This window comes from Aspergillus costaricaensis (genome assembly GCF_003184835.1).
Source record: "Aspergillus costaricaensis CBS 115574 unplaced genomic scaffold BO79scaffold_12, whole genome shotgun sequence".
Lineage (NCBI taxonomy): Eukaryota > Fungi > Ascomycota > Eurotiomycetes > Eurotiales > Aspergillaceae > Aspergillus > Aspergillus costaricensis.
In genome coordinates, this window is record NW_020291812.1 from 575,045 (window position 1) to 598,548 (window position 23,504).

At 49.6% G+C, this 23,504-nt stretch overlaps 6 protein-coding genes across 6 annotated transcripts; 4 read left to right on the forward strand and 2 right to left on the reverse strand.

The window, feature by feature from the left end:
* Positions 1-2,232: 2,232 nt before the first annotated feature.
* On the reverse strand, positions 2,233-4,719 carry BO79DRAFT_171441 (FACT complex subunit POB3). Its single transcript, XM_025679579.1, has 8 exons — positions 4,558-4,719; positions 4,281-4,503; positions 3,675-4,204; positions 3,386-3,625; positions 3,203-3,334; positions 2,914-3,147; positions 2,788-2,860; positions 2,233-2,722 (listed from the first exon to the last, which is right to left on the reverse strand). Coding segments are annotated over exons 1-8 (1,731 nt in total). The 5' UTR covers positions 4,560-4,719; the 3' UTR covers positions 2,233-2,425.
* A 2,680-nt stretch (positions 4,720-7,399) lies between these two features.
* On the forward strand, positions 7,400-11,447 carry BO79DRAFT_9399 (putative cellular morphogenesis protein (Rax2)). The gene is made up of 3 exons (XM_025689819.1): positions 7,400-8,717; positions 8,772-11,024; positions 11,082-11,447. Exons 1-3 carry the CDS (start codon positions 7,565-7,567, stop codon positions 11,315-11,317), a joined length of 3,642 nt encoding a protein of 1,213 aa, XP_025540761.1. The 5' UTR covers positions 7,400-7,564; the 3' UTR covers positions 11,318-11,447.
* A 1,970-nt stretch (positions 11,448-13,417) lies between these two features.
* On the forward strand, positions 13,418-16,121 carry BO79DRAFT_227502 (uncharacterized protein; the record flags this gene model as incomplete). The annotated part of the gene is made up of 6 exons (XM_025683881.1): positions 13,418-13,437; positions 13,601-13,629; positions 13,706-13,915; positions 13,984-14,554; positions 14,611-15,239; positions 15,298-16,121. The coding sequence occupies 6 exons, from the start codon at positions 13,418-13,420 to the stop codon at positions 16,119-16,121; spliced, it is 2,283 nt and encodes a 760-aa protein (XP_025540762.1).
* A 2,283-nt stretch (positions 16,122-18,404) lies between these two features.
* Positions 18,405-19,798, reverse strand: BO79DRAFT_193194 (8-oxoguanine glycosylase OGG1; the record flags this gene model as incomplete). Its single annotated transcript, XM_025680959.1, has 3 exons — positions 18,405-18,823; positions 18,889-19,631; positions 19,704-19,798. The coding sequence occupies 3 exons, from the start codon at positions 19,796-19,798 to the stop codon at positions 18,405-18,407; spliced, it is 1,257 nt and encodes a 418-aa protein (XP_025540763.1).
* Positions 19,799-20,005: 207 nt separating this feature from the next.
* Positions 20,006-22,448, forward strand: BO79DRAFT_193195 (splicing factor u2af large subunit). The gene is made up of 7 exons (XM_025680960.1): positions 20,006-20,193; positions 20,256-20,281; positions 20,339-20,894; positions 20,948-21,561; positions 21,608-21,869; positions 21,916-22,127; positions 22,182-22,448. The coding sequence occupies exons 1-7, from the start codon at positions 20,166-20,168 to the stop codon at positions 22,206-22,208; spliced, it is 1,725 nt and encodes a 574-aa protein (XP_025540764.1). The 5' UTR covers positions 20,006-20,165; the 3' UTR covers positions 22,209-22,448.
* A 558-nt stretch (positions 22,449-23,006) lies between these two features.
* On the forward strand, positions 23,007-23,501 carry BO79DRAFT_254023 (uncharacterized protein; the record flags this gene model as incomplete). Its single annotated transcript, XM_025686033.1, has 3 exons — positions 23,007-23,027; positions 23,084-23,178; positions 23,363-23,501. The coding sequence occupies 3 exons, from the start codon at positions 23,007-23,009 to the stop codon at positions 23,499-23,501; spliced, it is 255 nt and encodes an 84-aa protein (XP_025540765.1).
* Positions 23,502-23,504: the final 3 nt, after the last annotated feature.

The following is a 23,504-nucleotide window of genomic DNA, read 5'->3' on the forward strand; positions in this document are numbered from 1 at the left end:
TAATCAATCCTTTTAGTCCTGCTGTCCTGTCGCCCACTTTTATTTTATTTTCCCCAATGGACGGTTTAATTGCACACCGTTTGGTTTTTAAATATGACACTTTTTCATCCTCTCTATCTATGATCAATTGGAGTTCTTTCCCTGCGTTACCTATTGTTTACACCCTCCCACACTTATCTAGAACCGCTACATTCCGTATTACAACGGCTCCATAGTAGTCATCATTATTTTACTCGGAACTTCATTGCGAACTAATTACCCTGGAGTATTTCAACTGTCACTACTGTACTTACCTACTACCTTAGCAACAGGACCAGTGATATTTTTTTTTTTCTTTACCGGACATGTCCATAACGAATAAAAAAGCAATAAGAAAATCCCCCAAAGTCAAACTTAAACTCCCTCGAGATCTTTTGGACACCACTAGCTTAATAAGAGATGCGAAACCATTCTCCCCGGGGGGTCAGGTGTACTACAGTACGAAGTCAGTAAGATCGTGGGGAACGAATCCAACCAACCAACCAACCCTGGAGCCATTGACTATCTACTATTCAATAGGATGCGCATCCGGGAATGGGAAAATTCCACTTTGGGAGGGCGAGGTTTTGGAGCTGTACAATCAGGAAGGCCTGATAAATTGAACTCCTGACCCGTGTGTCCTGCACAGTGCTCAATCTACCGGACCTTGGGTCGACGGCAACCACTCCCAGGTTTGCTTTCCAAGACAGATCCGCTGCGGGTGGGCTATTATTAGTTGGAAGGATGCTGCTTTGTGTGTCCGGTGCGAATCATCTGGAACCTGCAAGTATCATCCGATGGCCATTTATACGCAAGCCCAACCCACCTGTCTTGAACGACTTACAGATAATCGGGCGTAAGAAGCAGCTGGTAGGTAAGCTATGGAACCGGCAGGAAAAGAAAAGGTTGCTGGCACCGCACGGGACAACAACAACCTCTCTCCTTCGGGTAGGAGCAAAGCAAAAGCAGACTAGCCTGTATTTCCCATGCGTAACCGCGTAACGGGCGGGACGGCAAGCAGTCAGGGGGGGAGGAGGAAGAATACCACCGACTAATACCCATAATGGGCACTGACTCTGTTGTGTCGGGGCCGGAATAACATCGTATGCCGTAAGTTGCAGTCAAGGCTTTTCCTTCCTCAGCCAATCATTGCTGCTTCGCCCAACGGTCTGGAAGCTGGCGTCACACCATAGGAAGTTGCCGGTTGGTTCTAGCACTACTACGAAAGAGATAGTATTTGAGTCCAGTCGATCCGAATTTCATTCATCTCTCCAAATTTACGTCCAATTGTTACTTCCATCAAAAGGGGATTGTATAAGTATTTCCTTCTCTGGGATTCACCCTCCCAAATCAAGATATCACTTACCCTTCTATAAATAACCCAAACCCAATGAAACACCACCACCACCAACCCTGCATCTCCCATGATTAAACCTGTGCACAGAGCAAGGGAGCCAGAAACCCGACTCGGAGTAAATCATGAGGCTACACAGTTACTTACTCACTTACACACACACACACCTACTCCTGCTTCTGCCTCACACTCACACACAACACCCCCCTACACCGCACATCATTATCCGAACCTATCGTAACCACCCAACATGCAAGACAAGTTTGAAATAACCATGGCAATCGGGCATATTTCATCCTGCAGTCAACAAACATACATACATACATGCAGCAGCTACAGTAAATACTAACTACTACAGTATCACTACTTAATAATTAGTGCAGCTCGCTTAACCCCAACTACTACAACTAGTACTAGTACTAGTATAGTAATGACCTCCCAGTAGGGACAGGGATAAAGAGACAATAATGGCATGTGATACATCCTATATTGAGGCACGTATTCATGTTTGAGGATGTTACGAGTCGAATGGAATCCATTTCCCCCACTTACTGTACAGAAGGTTTAGGATGGGGAGGGTTCTCGTTCTATGATCGTAGATCATGGATTCGAACGGACGGACGAACGAACATGGATCGGCGTCGCGTCTTGGTTTATGACATGTTATGCACATGACATGCAGGTGATAATCGATAGTGTTGCCAATAAGGAAACTTTGGGGAGGATCAGAGCTGGAGGGCTGTTGGACGTGTCTTGTTGTTGTGATGTTTTGGGTACAGTATGGTGTTGTGGTACTACTTGCTATGGTGGTAGACGGGATTTCCTAGTTGGCTAACTATGGTGTGTTCAGTTGGTCAACGGTCCTTTGTATGCCATGTTTTTTAGTATACATTTACAGGGATTTCGAACATCCAAGTACAGAGTAAGAGAGGCAGAAGGACTGTGCTAAATGTCATCCAGATAGATAAGCCCGATTCATTATGCGATAGTCATCATAACAACGGGGGACGCGGTTGGGAGAAAAATACAAGCAACAGGCTTAAGACGTTAAAACTATTTTCCAACCTTCGTCTTCTTCTTCGGCCGCGCTCCCTCCGCCTCTGACATGGGCTCATCCTCGTCATCGTCTTCTCCATCAGATGCATCACCCATCTCGGCGTCACTGGCACTGCCGCTGCTCTCGTGCGCGGAGTCGTATTCTTCCGCGACGTCAGAATCAGACTCAGCCTGGAAGTCCTCGTCAATAGATTCTTCGTCTTCATCGGCAGAGCCGCGGTCAGCCCGGACGCCCTCGTCGTCGCTGGAGCCCATGTCGTCATTGTCAAGAGCTGCCGCGATGAGAGCCGAAGCCTAGTCAGGGAGGTTAGTGATGACGAACACACGAAAGGATGAGGAATTTGCAAGGTTACACATACATCGTCGGACATTTCGTTCTTGAAGCGAATGTTCTTCGCCTTGAAGAATTCCTCGAGGGGTTGTTGCTCCTCGCTAGGGAATGTTAGCCTCTGCTAAATATTTGAGCGTTACAGAGATCCACATACCGGTTGATGTTGCTGAATTGGTGCTCTCCCAGGCCAGCCTTCAAGCTAACTGTGATATCAAATGTTCTGCTGGCCGAGATGGCACCACCCACACGCGACATGGTGATGATCGCAATGTTCTCAATCTGAATGTAAGTGGCAGGCTTGGGGACGAAAATCAAGCTCTTATCCAAGAAGTAGAGGAGACCCTCGTTCGCCTTGATGGAGCACTTGACTCCACTGTGGCCGTGATGGCTGTAGGATGTCAGGAATCAGAGCATAAGCTAATATGGGGTACCGTTTCACTGACCTGACAAAGTCCTTCGACGGCATGATGACCTTCTTGCCTGACAGGCCACGGAAGATCTTCGTGACCACCTGGTGGATGGGTTCTTCGTAGCGGGGCTCCAACTTGTCTTTGTAGCGAGTTTCCAAAAGTTCACTGGTAAATTGTCAGCTGTGTGCGCCCCACTGATTCATCTGCTGCACTCACTCTGTCATGTTGAGCTCCAAGCTGATTTCCTCGTCCAACTTCAACTGCATTACCAAGAATGGGTAGCGAGTCTGGCCTTGTCGTAGCGGGGGATCAAGACCCAGAACGATCAATGTATGTGTGTCATCGTTCTTCGGAAGCAGGAAGAACTTCTTGATAGAAGCGTATTGAATCTTGTAGTCGTAGGTTTTACCGCGTAACCGGAAGGATGATTCGTACATATCGATATCGAACCGACCTCTGCAATTTCGTTAACACACATCCAAGATATCGTCTGGGTGATACGCACCTGGGTGTAAGATGCAGGACATCCAAGAAAGTAGCGAATGTGTCGCCAGCCACATCTCCAATCTCCGCCTTGTCCATGAGCATCTCGTAGAACAAGTTCGCCGCATTCTGTTCTTCGCCCTCTTCTTCTTCGGCTCCGTTCTCTTCGTCCGGGTTTTCCGCATTTTCCTCCTTGATACCCTTCTCCGTCTTCACGGCCGTTCCTGGGATGTAGAATCGCATCTCCACAAGTTCGTCCGGACCCGAAGCGGCCTTGCGACCACGATTCTTCGTGCTACCAGCCGGTTTGGCGGGCTCGTTACCCTCGCCACCAAGAGCAAACTCCACAGCGACTTCATTCTTTCCGGCAAGGTTCGTGTTCGATATCTCGGAGTAGGGGATTTCGAATGCCGGTCGGTTCTGCACGTTAAAGGATAGTTCTGCTTTCGTGAATTCTGCCTTGCCCCAGTTCCATCCTCGAAGAGCGTGCTCTCGGCTTTCCATGTTGATACCGTACCAGATCTTGAAGGCTTTGCTCAATCGCTCGAAGTCCTAGCGTTCACGGAGGCAAAGATTAGACAGACTCTTCTCTCATATTGACATGACTCAGGCATATTCCCGGACATACCTCCTGGTCAAATCCATCAAGCTGGATGACTCCCGAGGAGCGCGACAAGATTTTCAGCTCATATCCCTTTGCTGCTCGACTCCATTGGGCTGCGCCGATGTTGCTGCTGTCAAGAGTAAACGTTTCGCCGCCACCGGAAGGCTTCCATCCTAAACCAGATTCCGCCAGCTTGCACTTTCCATGCTGCTTCGAGAGGTCGAGATAGATGTTATCGAAGCTCTCCCTAGAAGAAAGAGTAATTAGCCCCGTATCCGGCGATGGTAGGTGAGAAGCTCACATTTTGGAGGAGCCCTCAAGGGTGTCACAATAAGCGTAATGGGTATTGAAAGAGTCGAATCAGTTGCCCTCGAAGCGGCGACAAAGTTCAAGAGAGTGGTTGGTGAGTTGAGGGTACTTTTTGCAGATAAGGTGTTTGGAGTACTTCCGATACTGAGCTCCGATATCCTTTTTCCTAGAGTCTCGCGTTGCGCGCGGCTATGCCTCTTACGCGGTGCGGCAAGTTCCTGGCACCACTTCTGCAGAATCGGATTGGTGTTTGGTGCCTGAGGCATTGACGCTCAACCACGGTCAAGGTGTTTGGTTGCCTAATTTCAGGTGAGGTGGGTGTAATAGGCTCTAACAAAGGATAATCGAGTTATTTAACTCAAATTTAGTTTGCTTGTTCACCTCTTCTGGACATGTACCTCAGGTACGGGGATGTTGCTGTCTGATACTGCTAGTAGGATCAGTTTGATCTATATCACTTAGCATATTGAGACGAGGGGAGTTCGCGGTATTCATACAAATTAATACTCGTTTATCAATTGTAGTGTTAGTTTTTGCAGTGGGCCCTATTGGCGTTATCTTGTCTTACAGGTTACTAAGTAAGCTCATTGTCCATAGTATGACTTGTAGAGTGTTACTCGGATCTATATATTTCGGCCAATACTTCCACAGAACGTACTAAGTTATTACTACTACTATTCCAGCAGCAAATCTCCGCCGAAATATCACAAGCCAGAAAACTGATGACTGTGATATATAGAAGAATTTTCTAGAAGCCAACAACTGTTGAGAACCAAGCACCTGTTCAAAAAAACGCGATTAACGAATGGTTACTAGACCAATTGCCAATCGCCCCCATAGTCAAGACCAGCCATGAGCCCACAGCCAAGAGCGAGCAGTTGGTAGTCTAGGAAAACAAGAGAACTATATCCAACGTCAGTGCAACTACGTCAATAAATTTTCTATTGGAGACCATGCAGATCAACCGTCTACTTTATATGTCAGGTGATGTGCCGCGAGTGACAGTTAATGACTGGGCATCTCTGGTAATCCGAGCCATTTCATAATCTGAGCATTCATGGTTTCTGGAAGATTCTGGATACATTTCATTCCTGACCAAGCTTGGCCTAGCCATGGTGCTTTCTGCGCATATGTAGCCTGGGGACTATAGTTCTGTTGAAAACCTCGCGTGCACTTGTTGTATGTCGAGGACGAGATGGATAGAGACGGCCTTATTGCTCCAGTATCCAGAAGATTGTCTGACTGACAACTGGGCTCTTACTTGCAGTGTTCTATTCATTCTTGGGATACAAATATTACATATCCAATGCATGCCGGCAACGACAGGGTTCATCTGACTTGTCACTATAGGAGGCCACGATTGCTCTTGGCAAGGCATGTACATGAACAGGATGGCACTTCATGTTTGATAGAGAGAGCTCCCCGTGTGTATGGTTTATATCAAGGCCTAAAGCAAGATATAAGTACGGAGTACATCGAAGAAAAAAAACAACTACTGTTCTGGAATCCTACAAGAAAGGATATCACGAATCCATCCCCGTAGCAAAGACAGAAAGGCCAACCCACACAGCACTGTCTGTGTCGGGTGTGATATCTAGTACTATGCAGAAACCCTGGGGGCTAAGCACTAATATCACTTGATGCAGCCTTTGATTATGGTTCGAGGGGATGAGATGAATACTGTCGGTGAGTGCCCAAGACTCGTGATTCTATACCTGAGAGTATGAGACGGCTGCCTCCAGGCGATAATAAGAAGGATTGAGTCTAGTACAGAGCAGATCAGAATAAACACGATGTAGCTGCATGTAGGTGTATCGTGTTAGATAAACCTAATGTAGCTCCTGCGGTGGGTATATGGAATTAGACTTCTGTAACCTGTTCATGCGACTCTAGCTGCATAGTACACCGCCAGTAAGGACGATTTCAATATGGTGGGATGCATTGATCCTGGGCTGACGTTTGTGAAATGAAGACCTCTAGAATGTTTAACTTCCTCCCAGTCTCCCGATGCTGCCCGTCATTACTGTCGCTGTGACGGCGTCCAATACTAGGGGTGGGGTGAATGGAGAAGATCACCTAATTATAGGTATCCCACCGGCTGCAAGGTGTCTCTCATTCGGAGGCGCAAGTAGTGATCCTGCGTGGATGATCAAACCAGCCTCTTTCCTGATGGCAGTAGTCTAGAGCCCTTCCATTAGCATCTTTTTCCAACCTGATCGGAGAATTGAAGGTTATGCAAATACCAATAATGATGTGACCACTTCGATAGTACAGGAAATGGAATGAAGCCCGTAATTGAGGGCGCCCCCACTTTGCGGTGGACACAAAATTGGCTCCCCAAGTAAGAGTAGCTCCATTCCGTGGCTCATACGCAACAATGGGCCCTCTAGCGAGCGAGTAATGTTGCGTTTCACCTGCCGGGCCGATGAGCATCCCGGAAGGCCCCTCACCAACGAGCCATCGAGAGCTGCTGACTGCGCAGCTGGTGGAACCCGGAACGCAGCCAAAAGGGCAATGACCGGGCGGGAAATGATGGTACCTGAAAAACCAACTACTAAGTAACTTACTAGATTCCCAGCAACTTCTCTGGGAACAAACAAGCCCCTGCCGGCCATGTCACTCGTTCGCTCCATCCAACTTCTTCTCCCAGTCATTCGTTAATTAATTAATTTTCACCTGGCTGTGGCCATTCTTGTACTATCGGGCTATCTCTGCCTGAGATCACATTCGTTCCTTATCTCTATTTTCGTTCCTTTCTTTTTTTGTTCTTCTACACCTTCGTCTATTAATGTTTTCTGGGCCCGACCACTCCTTTTCTCGTGTTCCTCGTGCTGGTAGCTCAGCCTCCTATTAGGAAAAACCACTGTCTTTTCTTTTTGATCAATCTATCCAGATCTCTTTCAACGCCTTACTCGGGTTCAGGCAATTTGTTTTCCAATTCCCTTTCTTCAATCCCTGGCCTTCAACCTTTCTTTGGCCTGTCGTCGCGAACCTGAACAATGAGGGCACCCTCACTGTTTGGGCCTGCGACGGCTGGCTTGTCGACTGTCCTCCGCCTTGGCTATTTCCTCCAGTCGACCCCCGCTTACGCACTCACCTTTCAATCCGTCTCAGAGCCCGAATTAGATCTGTCGCCGTTAGGCCAAATCGCTTTCACAGGAGACTTCGATGCCATTTCCCTCTATCAATACACCGAACAGTCCGATACCGCCACCGAAAATGATAATGCGCAATCCCTTCTCACCCCTCTCCCGAACGGAATCCTCACGTCACTCGAGTCGTCCAACGCCCACATTCGTGCGATGTGCCCCTTCACGAAGAAAGACGGAACGTTCTCGGGTATTTTTGTCGGAGGCAACTTCACCAGTTTGGGAGGGGTCGACTCGGAAGGTGTCGCGCTGTACAATCCGGACTCGAACAAGGTGACAGCATTGTCAGGTCTGTCGGGCTCGGTATCAGCATTACTTTGCGACCAGGAAACGAACAGTGTTTATGTCGGAGGAAACTTCACATACTACAACATCACGAACGCCGTGGCCTGGGTCGGAGATGAAGGCTGGTCGAATTTGACGTTTGGAGGCCTCAACGGACCCGTCAACTCGATCTTGAAAGACAGCAATGGCCATATCATTTGGGGCGGTTCTTTTGACGGCACCGGCAATTCTACATCATCCGAGAAAGGACTGCAGGTGATCAACCTTCAGAATGCTACGATTACTTCCGACGCAGAATCCTCGACAAGCGGCTATATCAGTCCTAGTAACATTGTATGTCAGACAAGCGGCGACGATGGCGAAGGCCAGACTTGGCTGTTAGCGGATTATTCCCCCGGGTACTGGCGCGCCATGATGGGATTCGAATATTACCCAACGAAATTCAGATTGTACAACACTCATTATGAGGGACGCGGCACCAAAACGTTCCTGTTCAGAAGACTTCCGGACAATGGAATTATGAACTTGACATATACCGACCCCGACACCGGCAAGGACGTCCACTGTGATCAGTCTTGCTCCCTTTCAAACAGCACATCGGAGAAGTATCGCGAGTTCCGTTTCGTCAACAGTGTTGGCATGAGCGGATTTCAGATCGAGATCCAGGACTGGTACGGCAAGGGTGCCGGTCTGAACGGGATCGAAATGTTTGAGACCAGTGAGTTACCGTCTCTTTCTCCTTACGCTGAACGTGAAATCTAACGGCTGTCAGACATTTATGCATACGCCATGAATGCTTTTAACGAACCGACCTGTTCTGGTTCTGATTATCCGTCAAAGTCAACTCGCACAGGGTCGTGGTCTGTCGCACCGTCCGGCCAGAGCTCGTCTGAATACTTGACCACGCAGGTGACAGATTCAAATGCAACCAGTGCTTCAGTGGTGTTTGAACCCGATGTCAAGCTTTCCGGAAACTACTCAATCAAGCTGTACACACCCGGTTGTGAGCAGGATAGTACCTGTGATTCCCGTGGCATCGTCAATGTGACAGTTACCCCAACCAGCGATACCGACGAACCTGTTCAAACGCTTATCTACCAAACCAATTTGTATGAAAAGTACGACACCATCTATACCGGCCATGTGGATGCCAGCGATGATTCTTTCCGTCCTCGTGTCAAGTTGACCCCGACGACCGGCCAAGGGAACAATGTCACTGTGGTAGCCTCACTGGTTCAGTTCGTGGCAAACTCGGTGTCAGGCAATTCGAGTGATAACTTGAATGGCCTTTTTGACTACAATCCGTCGGATGACAGCACCAATGTTACGGCTTCCGCGATCGATCAGGCAGGCTTGGCACTCGAAGATGGAGCTTCCGTCAACGCCCTGGCCAGCCATGATAAGATCGTATACGTCGGTGGGAATTTCTCAAGCTCCAATATCGAGAACATCATGTACTTCGAACAGGATGGAAATGCGACAGCAATGCCCAAGGGTGGATTGAACTCCGAAGTGGCTAGCATGGCGGTGCTGGGCGACAACCTTTATGTCGGTGGAAATTTCACTGATACATATAGTGGTGGAAACGATGGCCTGAGTTACGTTGCAGCGTATTCTTTCGACTCGAAGACGTGGTCGGCATTGGGCGCCGGTGTCAATGGTCCTGTTAGCGATGTCCTCGCTCTCAAGCTCAATGTCTCCTTGGATCTTAACGAGACGATCATTGGTATTAGTGGCAATTTCGATCAGCTGCTAGCCTTTGATGACAGCCCAGCAACCAACGTCTCTGGATTTGCCGTCTGGGTTCCTTCGCGCAACAACTGGCTTCAGAACCTCAACGTCAGCCAATACGAGTTTGCTGGACAACTGTCAGCCTTTGCCGAGGCAGACAATGCAACTATACTTGCCGGTAGTCTTTCTTCCGGTGGTCTTGCTGCGGCCGGCGCTGTGGCTCTTCTCTACGACAACGAGCTGAGTCTGGAGCCTCTGCTGACGGATTTCAACACAAGCGGTCAGACCTACACAGGTCTTTTTGATACGAGCTCGAGCAACAACCTCACGATTTTAGGTGGCCACTTCACTACTAATGCGACCAACGGGTCTGCGATCAATAACCTCGCCATACTTGATGGCAATGCCGCCACCATCCGTGGTCTAGGTGCAGGCATTGACAGCAACTCCACCTTCTTGGCGTTGGCAATCTCAGACAACGTTCTCTACGCAGGTGGAAATGTTACTGGAAGCGTCAGTGGTTCGACATTGAACGGTCTGGTGGTTTACAGTATGGAAAACAACACGTTTTCCCAGCACCAGCCACCCCGGTTCCTTGGCGACGATGTGACGGTGAATGCCATTGCTGCCCGTCCCAGCTCAAAGCACATCTATGTTGCAGGGAACTTTCAAAGCGCGGGGGCTCTGCCCTGCCCGGGTGTTTGCTACTGGGACACAGAAGACCGGCAGTGGAATAGGCCAGGCGCGAGTCTGAATGGAACTGTGCTGGCGCTCAAGTGGCTCAACAGCAAGGAACTGTTGGCAATTGGAGATCTTAACATCGACGGGAACCAGTCCGTAGTCGCGACCTATACCGTCAAGAAACAGAGCTGGCAGACTTTCGAAGGAGCTTCGACCTCTGACATTCCTGGAAGCATCACTGCCTTCACCCCGGCCAACACCGCGGTGTCCAAGTTTTGGCTTGCGGGCGTGTATGCCAACGGCTCCAGCTTCCTTGCCGCCTATGACGGTTCTAGCTTCAGTTTCGTGAGGAACATGTTCGATGACGAAACAGAAATCCGTGGGCTTGAGGTTCTTCCCATCAACAAGAATCACGATGATGTGAGCAACCTGAATGATGACCAGATGCTTCTGGTCACTGGTCGGCTCCAGCTGCCGGACTTTGGAAACGCCTCCGCGGCCCTATACAACGGGACAACGATGATACCTTTCATGCTGTCTTCCACCTCTGACGGCCAGCCGGGCAGCGTTGCTCACATGTTTTTCGCGAATTCGAACCCTTACACAAGCGGAGGTATGTCTTTCTCCTCATCTAATTGACTGTAGTAGCAAATTCTAACGTATCAACCAGGCAAGCACCTGTCCAATGGCATTGTCGTTCTCATCTCGTTCTGTTGCGCTCTTGGCTGTGTTTTCTTGATCGTCATAGCCGGTATCATCTTCAACAAGATCCAACGCCGTCGTCAAGGTTACATGCGGGCTCCTCAAGGAGTCGGAATGGACCGTCCTTCCAACATGCGGAGGCTTCCTCCGGAGTACCTCTTCAACTCAATCAAGCAACCGAACCCGGGTGCACCAGCCATCTAAGTTGGAGGGAGGGGCATTTCGGCTGCCCCGGATGCAACACCTTGCTGAAAAGCAGAATGACCATATAATTTGACACACCATCTACCACCATGTTGATTCCAGTCTCATCTGATACCTCGAACGGCGTTCTTGGGAAACAATCCATCATATACCCGATTCATTTTTATTCTTAATTCATGATGTTTATCGACCTCCTGGCACTTAAAGGAGGTTGTTTGTCTTTTTCACTCAATGTTATTCTTTGCTTGAAACCTTGCTTATGTCCCATCTGCCTGCGCATGCACTGTGCGCATGCATGTTCAATTCAATCCGGACCCACATTGTGGTTCCTTCCAATCCTTGCCATGTTATAGTTGTTGTGATTGTCATCGTTGTCGAGTGTGATCTTGTTTCCGTATCTATTGTACCATACACTCACTCACACCTTGTCCTATGGACCGGAGTGTGAGAGACCTGCCTTTCATTCCCCCTCATCTTCTGAGCCGTGGATGTCATGTTACCGGATGGACATGTACATACATAAGATAAGTTAATCCGCGCGAGTCCGCGGTAATGAACAACATTTTTGTGCATTGACAATATTAACATAGCTTAGTGGGGGGGTACTTCTCTCAAAATTAGGTTACTATATCAGTAGTCAATAATGTCCCGCCCTGCAGGTGTCATGCAGAGTTAGTAGTAAGTAAATAGTATAGACCTCTCCAATTCTTCACCAGTAGAGTTATGTTTACTTCTTCGGGCGTTCAATAGAATGAAACTCTGATAAATTTAATCCACGTCCGCCGTGAAAAAAGAAAAAAAAAAAATAAGAATCCTCATCAACTGACATGTGTCTCCTTTTGTCTGTCTTTCCACCTTTGAATTAATTTTCCTATCGATGTACTAGTACTAAGTACTATATTAATAGCAAGCCTATTTTATGATACTACAGTGGATAGTCCACTGGCAGTACTACTTACTAAAGTCAAGGAAATCCGAACTCAAACATGATTGGTGGGGGGAAACGGGAAAGAACTGAACGATCGAGATGTGCCGCATGGTTAGTTAAGTCTGACAGCTTGCTACCAACTAACTAACTAGTAGTTTATCTAGTTCGATTCTGGAGATTTATCTATATATCTACTTTTTAGGTACTTTTTAGAGAGTAGTATTGATCTGTAGTATACTGACCTTCACGTTGTAGTTACTTACTGTGCTGGTTAAGCGAGAAGAAGAAGAAGAAGAAGGATGGGGAATAAAAAAGCGGGGGGAAGGAAGGCGTGCCAGTCAGCATCCCACATAAGTGAAATCTAAATGATCGCGTGAGAGGAAAGAGATTTTTAAAGAAAACAGACGACCAAAGTATGGAACACTAAATATTTTTATGGACGAGCAAGCGAGTCAGAGACTGTTATCTGTTAGCTAAGGAGTTATTTAGTTGATCACATGAGGCACTTTTGGGAATTTTCCCCGCAAGAGACAACCGGAGCAACAAAACTGCGGGCAACGGAATTGGGCCAGACTCTCTCTCCCCCAAACAGAAGGATGGGACAACTTTGGAGTTCTCCAGCTGGAACTAACTACTAGTCTGACTTAGTAGTAGGACTGACACTAAGTACTAAGTCCCCCCGCTTTTCTTTTTTCGCCCGCCTACTCGCTACTTGCTACTTGCTTGCTTTTCTCTTCCCCCGTCCCGCTGTGTTGGTCCATGGGGAAAAAAAAGGGAAAGAAAGAAGAAGAAGAGAAAGGGCAGAAAAAGCCGATGCAGTGAGCTTTGTAGTCGTCCTTTTTTCCCTGCGCTTCTCCTTTTTGCGCCTCTTTTGTGTTGCCTTGCGATCGTCTCCCGTTCAGCCTCCTTCGGCCTCCCTTCGTCTCTCTCTCTCTCGCGCCCTTCCTTCTCTTCTCTTTTCTTCCCCAGATAATCGCTCTCCGCCTCGGTTGTCGGGCCTAGTCGACATTAGGGCGCTTTCGGGCCAGTCTCGCTGGCTGACCTCGCCTTTGCTCACACCTCTCTCACACTCACTCACTCATATCCTTCCCTCCCCAAGAGTTGTGTTGTTGTCGGTTCCCCACTGAGCTCTTTCGGATGCTGCAGCTCACCTGCCAGCGGTCCCTACCGGTATGCGATCCCGCACAGGCTGGTACGTCCAAGATCCAGACATCACTACTACTCCCTCCCCATGTCATGTGTTGGGAGATCGGGAACACCCGCCCCCAACCTCCTAGCAACAATCACCTTGTCCTTCTGCTTCTGTCATATCATCCAGACACTGACTGTTGGGCCCTCTGCCACACCTTCCGCAGCCTGACGTGTCGTACCCGGAAACTTAAATGTAGGTCTACAACCTTGCTTACCATCCCTGCGCTGGGCGGAAAGTTACAGATACTAAGATAAGCTGCTGGGTCTAGGTGACGAGCAGAAACCCGAATGTTCGCAGTGTCGTAAAGGCGGCAGGGTCTGTCGCCCCAGCGAGGGGATCGTCTTTCGCCATCAGCAAAATGCCTCGATGAACAAGGATCTGAGCGATGCCTCCACCGGACGTGGCACGCTGAAGGGATTCTACTCGTATAAGAATACCTTTGACAAGGACAGTGTCTGGCTCGACATCCCCAAACACGGTATGGACCCGCAGAACATCCTCGCTGAGAGTCCCGTTGGGCTGACAGGTGCTCTGCCTTTGCTGTAGTCATCTTCGTCGATAACTCAGATCCCTATGCGGAAGACCTTGAAGCTGCCCTGGGAGAGTCCGAAGCCGCCATTCTGGCCGCGAACTCTCATGCGCGTGCCTGGAGTGCCCAGCGCACGTCGTCAACTGACGGCGAAACCCATGGCTTAGAGACTCTTTCCACAGTGGCAGCCAACGATCGCCTTTCTTATCCTCCCTTGAGCATCGACCAACAGTCCATCCCGTCAACAGACCACAGTGTACCCTTTAATAATGTCCCATCTACAGCATCCTCAGACACTCCAAGCCAGGTGCGCGGCGTCATCGCACCTCGGATCTCTCCTTCTCTCTCGATATCCTCCACCAATACCCATAATAATAATATCAACTTCCTTCTTAATCCTTCACAATCACGGTCACCACCTGTGGATCCCAATCTTCAGCACCCACCTGAGCGTAGGAGCTCATCATTGACCGCCAGGCCAGCACTGCCGCGAACCACATCTGCTGATTCCAAGTCGGAGGCGCCAGCAGAAACAGACCACGAGGTTGCATATCTCTTGAGACACTTTTCAGAGGCACCAGGACTTTGGTAGGTCACCGAACCACCACCACCCGGCTGGACACCGTTAATTGGATGGATGATAGGATGGATTTGTTCGATTTAGGAACCTATTTCGCATCGTCTGTCCCGGTCAGGGCTCTCCGAAATCCATTGCTGAAATACGCCGCTTGTGCGTATGCTGCGAAGCAACTAGGCCGCATAAAAGGAACACAAGTGTCGACTGGTGGTGTGTATACTAGGCATCTCGCCAACAACGTAGATTGGTCCTGGTCTGGCGCCAAGTATTATGAAAAGGCCATCCAACTCCTAATGAAAGAACTGCAGCCTGATAAAGGACCCCCACCGCTGAGTACGCCAGAGGCATTTGGACAGTGGCAGGCTGCTGAGCTGTGCGAGGATCAAGAAAACCCTCGCAAACGCAGGCGACGTTACTCGGACAGTCGGTTCTCCAAGGGGGTCCATTCGGATGAAATCCTTGCCGCCACAGCTATACTATCTGTATATGAGTTTTTAGATGCCACAGGTCCGGCGTGGAATCGCCATCTGAGCGGCGTGAAGTCTTTGTTGGATGTAGCGGAGGTGGGAATGATGCCGGTCGAACAGCGCCATTCACCCGGGGGAACAGCGTTGCAGCAAGCCAAGGTCCCGGGGCTCTCGAAGGCGAGAAAGGCGACTTTCTGGAACTTTGCACGACAAGACTACCTAGCTGCCTGTGAGTGCATACATGACTTGTAATAAACTCCCTTCAAGGTGCTAACTGGGCCCGATAGTCATCAATGAGAGCCAGACAAGGTTAAACACCGACGACCTGGTCTTGTGGACTGAGGCGGGTCTCCAGATCGACAACATGGGCTTTGTACGCTCCAGTAATGCGACCGCGATGGGCTATCCAGACGATGAAGAACCCATCAAGGAAGATCTTGTTTCGAATGGCTTAGTTTGGATTCTCTCAAAGATTGTTAACTTTATCAACGCCGGTGATAATGTCCAGTTGAGCCACCCTGGATCGATAGGGGCGGGTCCTCTGGGCCTTTCACAGCAGGTAATGCTGGAGCGATGGTACCGCCTGGAAGCTGAACTCGATGCCTGGTATAGTGGACTTCCTGAGACGTTCCAGCCTTGTGCCCGAGTTGAGCTTTCCAAATTACCCCAAAACAGGGACAACCCGAAGTTTGACGCTGGCTCGCTGTCCGAGGTATGGTATAGCCTACCTCTGTGTTCCTCGGCGATGCAGCATTACCATATGGCTCGTATCCTTCTTCTCATAAATAAGCCGCATGAGTCCACCAGCAGAAGGAGCACCATCGCTGATAGACTTAATTCATATCGCTCAATCGAGAGTGATATTCGATTTCACAGCCGAGAAATTGTGGGGATTGCGCTGGCTTGTCCAACCGGCGCGGTCCGCATCAATTCCCTCCAGCCGCTGTTTGTTAGTGGTCAGTGCCTGACGGAGCCCGGAGAACGGCGGACGGTCCTTGCTTTGCTTCACGGAATCGAAACGGAACTCGGCTGGGCAACCGAGTACCGTGTGAATCAGTTGCTCAGAGAATGGGGCTGGAACGAGGATTCTGCGAATGCGAGCGTCCCATGAAGCCTAGAAGGCAAAGTGCCTTGAGTAATGCTGCTCGTCTCAAAGGACTGTCGTTTCACCGAGTCATGAGCACACCTAGAGATACTTGCTTCAGGCCTCGCGATTCTCGTCATCACCATTCACTCAAGTGGACCGAGTCTCAAGTCGACGCCAGCGGGACTTGTAAATATGCGGACCTGCTACACCGACCGCCGCCTAGGACCTGAAAAGCTTTTCAGCCTGTTCCAGGCAGGCCAACCCGGAATGGGTTGCATATATGTGCATCTGTTTTGAGAATCAGCCTGTTTTTTGAATGATACCAATGTGTTTTGTGCTTTGAACCCATACCGTTGTACCCAGAATCTGCATGAATGCTAATGCCAGGAGAAGGCAAGAACGAGGTGCCTCTCACTACCATCACTTCTTTTTCGATCGTGGATCTGTGCTTTCCTTCTTGTATCATGAGTTTGTTTCCATGCCACATGTTGGCGGTTAGTACTGAGTAGCCATCGAGACAATATGACCCCTCTAGCCCATAAGGCGCAGTGAGCCTAGGAGTAAGAAGACGGGAAGAAGCTCGAGCGCAGAAGTGGGCAGCAGAAGAAAAGCAGCTAAGAAAGAGGCCGAGGGCCCTGAGCCTCGAAATTTGCGCCTGGGAATTGATTCGCCATCAAGCACTCGGCAGAGTTGCCTGCACCTTCCACTTCTGGCAGCTGCAACATCGGGATGCACGTGCCGCCGTTCAGCTTCCCGCCTCCTGATGGAGTCAACTCACTTTCCTCTTCGCAGTAGCTCTCCCTCTCCATCACACCACATCATTGGAGCTTCATACCCCTCGAAAACTGGAGATCGAAAACAACCGACCATCCCAGCCATCCACATCCCCCCTTCATCAACTCATCATGCTAGCAGCCTAGCAGATGTGGACTCTCTGCTTCTGAATTTTTGCACACACATTATCGGCAACACCTTCAAGCCTTGTTGATGATGATCGCCATGGCCGCCGCGGAAGGTTAACCGACCACCAAATTGCCCCGCGACTCTCTTCTTTCTTTGCTCTTATTTCAAAGTTCAGACCTCCATCGTCATTATCGTGAACGATCTTCGTCTTGTTCCTTGGTTGCGTTGCGGCCCTGAACCCACTTTTTCCCCTCTTCCTCCTCCGCCCATCAACTTGCAGATAGATACACAAGTGAAAGGTGTGGAACAGGCACACACACTCCCACACCCTTCCGACCATCCCGATTCTCACCGCAACCCTACTGATTGATCTACCTACTCGTACTCCATCCTACACAGTAGAAATTGCATTGCACTTGTTGATAACGTCACGATATAACTACCAAGTAAAGAAATATCACCGATTATACCCGCCCTGCAGGAAAGTCTTCCGACCGGCTAGACTACTTAGCTGGCTTGGTCACTTGTGTCAAGGGGATTGATTCGCTGGCCTTGTGGAGTCGGTTGTTGGCTTAGTGTAGCTTGGTAGAAACTACTAATTGGCCTACTTGCCTTACTAGATAATGAATACCTTGGTAATTCTGCAGCAGGTGCAATATTAATTTGATTCTGCACACTTTAGGCTACTTTACTTGGTCTACCGACCATGTCGAATGCTGGTTGCTTTCGGGTGAGCGGGATGATCCTACCCTACCCTACCATACTTTTAGCTAAACTGGACTATTACTACTACTTCGTAAGTAACTACTTCATAAGTAAATATCTCATAGAACTACTTATGACTACCTTACTGTTACTCCGTACTTAAAAACGAAGTAGTGATTAGATTTCCCGAACGGGAAAGACACCAACCACCGCAATACATACCCGGGCTGGCCTTGTCGGTTATCCCAAAGCGGTATTCCGAAGGAGGAGTAGCAGGTATTTTGCTACTTCGTACACCCTACCCTAATCCTACTTTAGTACGTTGTTAGCCCAAGAAATCAAGAAATCGGTTCGGGTGGTTGCTTGATGATCCTGATGGGTTCGTTTGGTTACTATTGGTGAGGGGCATATGCGAGAGTTTTGAGACAATGGGGTGTTGTTGTTTGTCACGTGGATGGGGATGGATAGTACTGCTGTAGATACTACTGTTACCTTGAGGAGGACTTGGTTGATGGTGTCTCATTTGGACTAGGGAGGGACTGAGACATCATCATGTCTGATGAGATCAGGTTTGCTTTGGTTTGTAGCACGAGGTTTGGTGCCTAAGAGAATAGTAGTTATAGCACGTTAGTAGTATGGATCTGGAGTATGGTCTATAATGATATTAAATATAGAGTAGTAACTATTATACAGGGTATATCATTTCTTCCGAAGTCGCTTCGACATCCTTCTTGTTGTCGTTGTCTGTGAAGCTTGTACGATGGTGTTCAGCTTCTCCTTTTCCTTGGTCTCATCATCTTCTTCTTTCTCGACCTTCACTCCCTCATCATCTGCAGGTCTCTTACTTGGTACAGCTATAGCTGTAGTGACCTTCGTCTCCACCTCGACACCCTCCTTATCATCCTTCTCTACCTTCACATCCACCTTCTTCGACGTAGTCGCAGCCAACCGATCCGAGAATGTCCTCAGATCCGCCGTGAACAGCACACTATGCGCCCACCCCGCTTCTTTGCCCCAGAGCTTGCGGAAGTGGTTTCCCACAGCATCATAAGTAACCTTCGTCAAGGACTTATTTCCTCCCTTTCCGAACTTGTAGTCTCTCTGCGCGATCTGCCAGACTGAACCACACACCATTAGCAATCCAACCATGAACATGACAAACGGAGCAGCCGAGGTAACTAACCATGCGTATCAACCGGAACCGCCTCTCCCCATCCCAACCCCATCAAGCACACACAATCCGCAACCTTAGGCCCAACCCCCTGTAACTCGAGCAACTTCTCATGCGCCTCGCGATACCCCTCTCTCCCCTCCGGCTTCATCTCACCCACCGGCGCAGCTTCCACACCCCAAGCCGGACACTCCGGATTACATAGTGAATCCAACCACCCGGCCTCCCGTTCCTTGGCCACCATCACCGCCGTCTGATAGATATACTTGGCACGGTACCCGAACCCCAGCCCGCGCAACTTACCCTCCACGTCGGTAGCGGTGAGGGCATCCGGGGCCGGGAAACCGTGATAGGCGCGACCGTTGATAGATGCAATGAAGGGGCCGTAGTTAAGGCAGAGCTTCTCGACCATCTGCGAGATGCGCGCAATGTTGTTGTTGCTGCTGCAGATGAAGGAGATCAGGGCTTCCCAGGCGTCTTGGCGCAGGATGCGGATGCCGGTGAATTGGGGGGCTTTTTTGCGGAAGTTGGGGTCTTGGGCAGACCATTCGGTGTAGAGGGAGGTGAGGTTGGCGGAGAGGTTGAAGTAATGGGTTAGGAGGGAGAGGGTGGTGTCGTCGTCATTGTTTTTGGGTTTGGGGGATTGGGTGGTGCGGTAGGTTCGATAGTAGAGATGTGTTGGGTCTTGTTTTAGAGAGAGAAGACGACCGTGGAGAACACAGCGCCATTCGTCTGTGTCGGGGACATTGTGCCATCTGTAGATGATATGGAGACCTTGTTAGACTGATTGTCGGGGAAGATGAGGAGGGTACTTGCGGTTTTGTTACCGAAAAGATTGACCACAGCGGAGGGTGGTGTTGATGCAGAGTTCATTGAGACTCACTGGCAACTTGCGCCATTCTGAAAAGGCGCCGACAGTCATAATTGAGGTGAATTGAGCAATTACCAGCCCGTCGCTGAGGAAGGCGAATGTGAAAGGCACGATAATCGCGATAAGTTGATTCTGCCAGGAGGATTGGCCGACACAGCAGGCGGTCAGGACTCCGCAGACCAGAGGCGCTAACCCATTCGGACGGGAGTGTCGCCGATCGTCACCTGCGAGTTTTCCCTCCAGCGCAGCTCTTACTTTCTCCCCGATCACCCTGCTTCCATCCTTCGGTGCCATCGAGCTTGCCTTTCGGAGTGTCTGATCGTGTTGGATCTCTCTCCGACCATTATTTGCTGTCCATCCCTTTCGCCACGTGAAACGGGAAAATAAGAGCCAAAGAAATATTGCCGGAGCTTTCAGAATGAACGGCGATACGTACACGTCCAGAGGTGAGCTTTATCTTCACCATTCCATTTACTGCCGCATATGGTGGCTAACAATTATTTCGCAGATTCTGGTCGCCCTAGGGACTATTACGTGAGTGAAAATTAAACAAGGGTGTATCTGCCCGGAGCTAACTGAAGTGAACGATAGCGCGAAGAGCGTCGCGAGCGCGGCGGCGACAGAGCAGAGAGAGGAGAGAGAAGACGTTCGAGATCCCCCCACTACAGTTCGAGAAGCTCCCGACGCGAATATGAGGTAGATTCGTATTCGTCCAGCCGTGACTACCGCGCCAGAGAACGCGAGGACCGTTATTCTAGCCGCAGAGACGACCGGGAATGGGATCGGGATCGCGGTGACCGTGGTGACCGTGGTGATCGCGGTGATCGCCGACGCAGAGAATACGAAGATAGACCCTCCCGCCGCGAAAGGGGAGACAGAGATCTGTTCGAGGATAGACCCCGACGGGAAGGCAGGGGAGACCGCGAGCGTGAGCGTGGAGAGCGTGCAGAGCGTGGTGGACGCGGAGATCGCGACCGTGGCGAGCGAGGGGAGCGCAGACGGAGTGCGTCGCCTCCTCGAAAGAGGGAGGCCACACCCGATCTCACAGATATCGTGTCGGTGCTGGATCGGAAACGTCGCCTGACGCAGTGGGATATCAAGCCTCCGGGCTACGAGAATGTTACTGCCGAGCAGGCGAAGCTGTCAGGTGAGATTGATGTTTCGTTGTTATCTATATGGTCTAATGTAGTTATTATGCAGGCATGTTCCCCCTCCCTGGAGCCCCCCGACAGCAGCCGATGGACCCCAGCCGCCTTCAAGCTTTCATGAACCAGCCCGCCGGCGGCAACGCGGACACATCTACCCTCAAGCCTTCCAACTCTCGCCAGGCCAAGCGTCTTTTTGTCTACAACATTCCCCAGACTGTCACCGGCGAGACCCTTTTGGCCTTCTTCAACGTCCAGCTCAATGGCCTCAACGTTATCGAGAGTGTGGATCCTTGCATTTCGGCCCAGGTGGCCCAGGACCACTCGTTCGCCCTGCTCGAATTCAAGTCGCCCAATGACGCTACAGTTGCGCTTGCGTTCGACGGAATAGCGATGGAGGAGCACGAAGCTGCTGGCAACGGGGCCGCTAATGGTGCCGCTCAGGGCCTGGAAGTGCGGCGACCCAAGGATTACATTGTCCCTGGCGGAGCAGAGCAGGAATACCAGGAAGGCGTTTTGTTGAATGAGGTTCCTGACTCTCCCAACAAGATCTGCGTGTCCAACATTCCCAACTACATCCCCGAAGAGCCTGTGACGATGCTTCTCAAGTCTTTCGGAGAGCTCAAGTCGTTTGTTTTGGTAAAGGACAGTTCTACGGAGGAGTCTAGGGTAGGTACTTATCAAATGGTTTGAAGATGTGTACTGACATACATAGGGCATTGCGTTCTGCGAGTATGCCGATCCCTCAGCAACAACCATTGCGGTGGAAGGTCTCAATGGAATGGAGCTGGGCGATAGACACCTCAAGGTTGTGCGCGCCAGTATCGGAATGACACAGGCTGCAGGCCTCGACATGGGCGTCAACGCGATGTCGATGTTCGCCAAGACGACGTCTCAGGACCTGGAGACCAGCCGCGTGTTGCAGTTGCTCAACATGGTGACACCGGAAGAGTTGATGGACCCCGAGGATTACGAAGGTAAGCTTGCCTGATGCATGTAAGAAGCGTTAGACTAACGGGATAGAAATCTGTGATGACGTACGCGACGAATGCTCCAAGTACGGCACTGTAGTTGAGCTGAAGGTACCCCGTCCGACAGGCGGCAGCCGACAGTCGCCAGGAGTGGGCAAGATCTTTGTCAAGTTCGACACGGTGGAATCGACGACGAATGCTCTGAAGGCGCTTGCGGGCAGGAAGTTCTCGGACCGGACTGTGGTTACAACCTACTTTTCCGAGGTAAGACCAACCCTGTTGAGTCAATTGTTTTTATTAAATTGCTAACCCGCGCAGGAAAACTTCGACGTCAACGCATGGTAATGTAGGATGGACGGTCTATACACATATCCCCAATTTTTTTATATCATTCTATTTCCTTTGTTATCTTTCATTGCCACTTCATGACGCGTAATTGATTCAAGGCCAACGATGCCTGGGGCAGACGATGCAACAATCTGTACTGGAAGTTAAATTTACTGGAGAGAGAGGACAGTGGTGGTTGCGATGCGCTTTCTAGTACTGTGTAGGGGTTACGATGTATCATAGCGAATGAACTTGGATCTGACATGCTTGAAGTAGATGATTTGGAGGTATTGTCGAATACCACTGACGGTCATCCCATACATCCCCATGCCATATGCTGGCGATTTAGTAGTAGTATTTACCTACGTTATCACATTCTCGTGTTCATCTAATGGTAGTACATATCTACAGTGTAAAGAAGCATGTCCGGGCGCAGCTGAAGCGACAAGGAGGAGGCATGTTAGATAGTATCTCATAGGCATCTGCTGACTGGCCGTCAATGCTATAAAGAAATCCGTGGCGAAGCTGAAGTTGGCAAGGAGTGAGAGGCATGTTACACGATCGTCAGGAGCAGTTCAGTGATTTGTCAGTAGAACATGCTTGTTCATATCTCTATAGATACAATGATTTGTAGAAGTGTTGGCTCTATTATATAAATACTAGTTGCGTTATACAACCATCAACCTTGTAATGAACCCACAAGCTAAGTATGCTCCTTCAAACTTATTGCAGTCTCTACCACTTCGATACTTGACTTCCAGAAAGATTCGGTTCGCTCGCGCTTTCTTTCCTTTACTCGGTCTGCTGTCATTTGCCATGGCACAGACCACTCCTCAGGTACCCATCTCATGTCAGACAAATGCATACTTAGTACTAATGTACATATACCATAGGTTGCTCTATGGAGCGACATGTATTACGAAGGAGACAGTGTTCAAGTCCCTACAGACAATGACTATCATGCTCTCAGCGAATTCCAGCCCGACTTGTAACTTAAGTCGTCAATGCGAATATATATCCTACTACAGACATCATATTTTTCTAAAATAAAGGACCCGCCAGGTTTCATCTAAGGAGATTCCCGACGGTATTCAATGCTTATTACAGAGTAAGTTCAGTCCAGATTCATGATTGACTATCATGTGCAAAATGTGGCTAACATAAGACAAAAGGTGGCAGTGCCTTGGTATCATTGACGACGCTGATACAAAGAAAATTGGCTCTCCTGGGATGAGTAGTCTTTACAACATTGATTTCAATGACAAGTTGGTGAATATCGCTTGTCTCACGCCTGCGCAGAACTCGTACTAAAGG